The sequence below is a fragment of the Poecilia reticulata genome, linkage group LG7, assembly GCF_000633615.1.
Source record: "Poecilia reticulata strain Guanapo linkage group LG7, Guppy_female_1.0+MT, whole genome shotgun sequence".
In the NCBI taxonomy this organism is placed as follows: Eukaryota; Metazoa; Chordata; class Actinopteri; order Cyprinodontiformes; family Poeciliidae; genus Poecilia; species Poecilia reticulata.
Window position 1 is genome coordinate 26,979,168 of NC_024337.1, and position 5,185 is coordinate 26,984,352.

The 5,185-nt window shown below is 42.9% G+C and overlaps 2 protein-coding genes across 2 annotated transcripts in view; one reads left to right on the forward strand and one right to left on the reverse strand.

The window, feature by feature from the left end:
* wnt1 (wingless-type MMTV integration site family, member 1) overlaps window positions 1–3,540 on the forward strand; it is a 6,273-nt gene extending 2,733 nt beyond the window's left edge. The window contains exons 4-6 of the mRNA XM_008413686.2: window positions 786–1,039; window positions 1,209–1,474; window positions 1,559–3,540. Of these exons, the coding sequence (XP_008411908.1) occupies window positions 786–1,039; window positions 1,209–1,474; window positions 1,559–2,050 (1,012 nt within the window). The 3' untranslated portion in view covers window positions 2,051–3,540. The remainder of the gene's footprint in view (window positions 1–785; window positions 1,040–1,208; window positions 1,475–1,558) is intronic.
* Window positions 1–5,185, reverse strand: part of wnt10b (wingless-type MMTV integration site family, member 10b) — a 20,169-nt gene that overhangs the window by 8,074 nt on the left and 6,910 nt on the right. The gene's annotated exons all lie outside the window — the stretch shown is intronic.

The window sequence follows — 5,185 nt, forward strand, 5'->3', positions numbered from 1 at the left end:
GATAGATAGATAGATAGATAGATAGATAGATAGATAGATAGATAGATAGATAGATAGATAGATAGATAGATAGATAGATAGATAGATAGATAGATCATGATGTGATTCATGTGATTCACAAAGAAGTCTAAAACGTGCATTCTGACTCAGAGCCTGAATGTTTCCTTGTGGTGTTAGAATACATGTGTCACTGCTTATTGTTGTAGCACAAAATGCACACTGTAATTTCAAAGGCACCACACTACCCATGAGATCTCTGTTGACATCCATGTGAGAGTTCAGAGTAGGGGTGGGCAACAATGTGGCTGTAAGATTTTACCACAAGATTCTGTGGTTTTTATTGCAATGATGATAAAAGTGATGATAAAACGTTCATCACAGTCTGCCGACAGTAAATCTATTGTCTGTCTAAATGTTCTGAAGGCAAAACTTACTTTTTACTATCACAGATTAAATATAGTACAACTGTGCACACAATAAATGCATCTAATCATATTTTTATGCAGTATTTATTGATAGTCATTTCTGGACCAGTGAAAAGAAATCATGATCCCTCAAAGTAACAATCAAAACCATACATACAAGTTTTTCTCCCTGGAGGTAAATTGATCGGTTACAGTTGATGCGTTTTGGCCCAAATTAATTAATTCTTATTACAGTACAGTTATTTCTGACATTACAAATAAACACTAGAACTGTCAATGCCTAGCTTGGAGGGTCAACAGGATGCACATGACTGAAGAGGCAGCTACTGCCCTCTGATTTCCTTCCTGTCTTCATCTCAGGGGAATAGTCAATGTGGCTTCCTCGTCCAACCTCCTCACCAACTCCAAGAGTGTGCAGTTGGTCCTGGATCCCAGCCTGGCCCTCCTGAGTCGTCGCCAGCGCCGGCTGATTCGCCAGAATCCTGGCATTCTGCACGCCATCGCTGCAGGGCTGCACACAGCCATAAAGGAGTGCAAGTGGCAGTTCCGCAACCGCCGCTGGAACTGCCCAACCACCTACAGTCCAGCCATTTTTGGCAAAATTGTCAATCGTGGTGAGTCTTTCTTGTCTCTCTCCTCAGGGTATATTTGGGCAGCCCTAAGCAGGACACTTTGTGAACATTTACTCATAAATACTTTCCAACTTTCAGTTAAAAGGGGGGAAAAAATCATTATCTGAAATGTTGTGTAAGTTCTTAATGGAGAGTTTTGGTGCTTATTCAGGTTGCAGAGAGACTGCGTTTGTGTTTGCCATCACCAGCGCTGGAGTGACTCATGCTGTGGCCCGATCCTGCTCAGAAGGGGCTATTGAGTCGTGTACATGTGATTATCGGCGCAGAGGCCCTGGAGGCCCAGATTGGCACTGGGGTGGCTGCAGTGACAATGTGGACTTTGGCAACATGTTCAGCCGTGAGTTTGTGGACTCCAGTGAGAGGGGCAGAGATCTGCGATACCTCACCAACCTGCACAACAACGAGGCCGGAAGAATGGTAACAAATGAATGGTTACAGTTCGATGCAACAGATTTGCATCAGATAGTTTGGTGATTTATGTTCTGGTTCTTCTCTCAACAGACCGTCTCCTCAGAGATGCGTCAGGAGTGTAAGTGCCATGGCATGTCTGGCTCCTGCACAGTGCGGACCTGTTGGATGCGCCTACCCAGTTTCCGCACGGTGGGAGATTTCCTGAAGGAACGCTTTGACGGCGCGTCCAGAGTCATTTATGCCAACAAGGGCAGCAACCGTGCCTCTCACCGAGCCGAGCCCAGACATTTGGAGCCAGAAAACCCAGCTCACAAACCCCCGTCTTCCATGGACTTGGTCTACTTTGAGAAATCGCCAAACTTTTGCTCTTACAATGGCAAAACTGGCACGTTGGGAACCTCTGGAAGAACATGCAACAGCTCGTCTCCAGGCCTGGATGGTTGCGAGCTGCTGTGCTGCGGACGTGGATTTAAGACTCAAACTGAGAGCGTGACTGAACGTTGCCACTGCACGTTCCACTGGTGCTGTCATGTCAGCTGCCTGAACTGCACCAGCACACGAACGTTACATCAGTGTCTATGATTGAAGTTGGAACATTTGAGTTAATATTTGGGCATGAATTGGAGACAAAGATAGAACTTTTCTTTTTTTAAAAAATGTTAAATCAAAGCAGGTTGTTGCTTTAGAGAACATGAGGCTCTCAAGTTAAGATGTTTGGAAGAGGGTATGAAAGTTTAAATCCAGGTAAAATGACAAAAAGAAAATTTTTCTGGCACAAAAATCCTACCCGTGTCTCAGAAGGACAAAGTAAAGCACACGTGTATGAACAGGGTATCAAAGGAACACAGGTGCTTACAATTTTTAACCATTTTTTTTAGCAAATATTTGAACACAACAAATATTTATGTTGAAGGGAAATCCCCGCACCACGCTGAGAATAGCATGGAAATAAAAGGATTTAGTGAACAGATTGCTGCAACCATCAACTAATGTCCAAGTGGGAAGCAGGGCCGTGTTTCACAGATGTTTCTGAAGCCACAGAGCAGAGAGCTACAAATATGTTCTCCTATTACCAGGCAAGGAGCACTCTCGACTCCGCTTGTTTACGTAGAGCTTGGATGCTCCCTACCACTTCTAATTTCCCTCCAAGTCCCTTCGCTTCTTTAGATTTCTCTGTTTCTTGAATCCCTGAAAAAAAGATTTGCCACTTGAATGCTTGACCAGCAAAAATGCTGGCAAATTCACAGTGAGTCACCAGACAACTACATTATTTGAATGTATTATGAATACACTGAATATTGTGCTAAATTTTGCATCAGTATTGAGGAATGATAAAGCTGGCAAAAAAACAAGCAGCGACTTAAGGAAAAGGAAGTATCCAGCATGACTCAATCTAGGCTTAACGTAGTTAAAATTGGTAAAATTATTATGTTTAAAAAGTGTAGCTAATATTTTTTCAAATAATAAAACTACTATGAAGACAGTCATCGTGTGTATCAGCTAAGAAAACCAAAAGGATGTAAGTGGTGGTGGTTCTTGGGTGAGCACCTCTTACTGCTGCTCCGCAAATGGATAACATGCAGAAAACATGTAACCTTGTCGGTCACCCCATCCCTTTTAATTTCACCCTGGCCCGTACCACAAACTGCCACTGGATGTAGGTATTAAAATAGCAAAATATATTTATAAAAGTGGGGCTTGTGTATTTGCCAAATGATTTATTTGCCCATCGGTGACTGGACAACATGGAGTCAATTCAGGATATGTTTAGAGGTATTTTTTCCCCTTTTTAGTTAATATAGCTGACAAAAGTTAACTCTTGCTAGAACCAGAAAATTTTATTTTTCTGCTAAGAAAACACTTGTTTGTTTTGGTCATGCACTGAATATTTACTTTTTTTTATGAGTGTAAATACAAATATTTATTTTTGATGATTTTTATACTGTTATAGAATATTGTCAGAACAGTCTCTTTTTAGATTTCAATCCAAAAATCTTTGATTCTAGTTGTTTTTTGGGGGGGGTTTCTTACTGTATGATAGACAAATAAAGGTTATATTTTCAATTAAGCCAGCTCTTCTGAATGTGTCTGAGATGCTGTTAATGTCTGATATTCGTTCTGTTTTGTGTAAGAAGTTTGACAATGGAGAAAGTGAACACATAAGCTGGTCCCTGGGTGTCCTTTGCTTAATCCTATTACCACTGCCAAAGCAGCCTCTTTCTGCAGACTCACAAAGCATCCCTGCATCTGTGCTCTGAAGCGCAGAGACAGGCTCTGCTTATCCAGCCACATAACTCTTATCTCATACAGTATATGGATGTAGATTGAAGGCATTTGCTTCATTTGCCTAATGTCTGAAAGGGGGGAAAAAACGGAATAATAACAACAATAAAAAAAAAAGATAACTAGAGTCCTTTTCAGGACTTTGGCAACATAACTAACCACAGAAACTTGGAGAGATTTGTAGTCTTTAACTAGGAGCAGTCTGAGAGCAAGCAGGGTTTCTGAGAGGATGTCAAATAGGATGCACGCAGAACCACGCAAAAAATGGCAATTATAAAAACAATTAAAGCTCCGCGGAGCCTCAAGCGGCCCGAGCAGCCAAGCGCCGCTCCGGCCTATAGCCACCGCGGGGGACCCAGCACCGCCGCCCGCCTGCCACCGCGTACCCTTTCGCACAGTTGAGGCGCGCCTCCGCCAGGCAGTTCGAACCGTTCACTTCGGCATTGTTCCCTTAGGACACACCACAAATTTGGAGCAGATCGGTCGATGTAGAGGAGATATTGATGATGGGATAGTCTAGGGGGCGCTGTCGAGTAAAATCACAATTCAAAGCCGTTGGGCTCTTTCGCATTGAGCACAGGTCAAACGTATCCAGATTTGTGCCAATCGGAAGATGCGTGTGTGATTCAGAGACAGTTGTATGCATATGGCGGAGGACAGCCAGTTGGCCACGCCCCCATGACTCAGAGTTCATCCTCACAGTTCCTCATCAGGTCATATAATGTCAGGTGTTAGAAGATTAATTCCATATGTATTACTCAGTAAAAATGAGACATACAGTACAAAAAACACGTGACTTCCTGTAAAAAGTGGGCGGAGCTAAGGTTACGTCATCATCTGACCATGAGAATGTAATGAGGGTGGGTCAGTAGTGAGACATAGGAAGTCTGAAGCAGCCGTGACCTTGTATGTGGAAGTTATGTCACTTTGATGTTTTATGGTGCATAGTAAAAGTTTTGCACTTAGCCACGCCCATATGCTTTCACATACAAAAATTCCTGTGATAACTTTAGACCTTTAATGTCTCGACTCTCTACTTACTGAGTTTGAAGTCTGTATGTCAAACGCTGTAGGAGGAGTTCGATCAAATATGCCGTCTCTGAAAAACAGCAAATGGCGGATTTAATCCAAAATGGCCGACTTTCTGTTGGGTTTGGATCATGGCTCCAAGAGGCTTTTTTGTAGGTCCTGACACGATACACAAGTGTACCAAGTTTCATAATTCTAGGTTAAACAATGGCTTGGGGCTGATTATTTAAAATCTTCAAGGGGGCGCTGTTGAGACATTAGGCCACGCCCACAAAMAATMACACTGGATTCCTGTCGAGGGGCCCACAAGGATCAAACCTAGTGAGTTTGGTGCAGCTGGGCTTTAAACTGTGGAATTAAAGGCCAAACGTAAGGAGACGGCGTTAAAGGTCACTTCGCCACGCC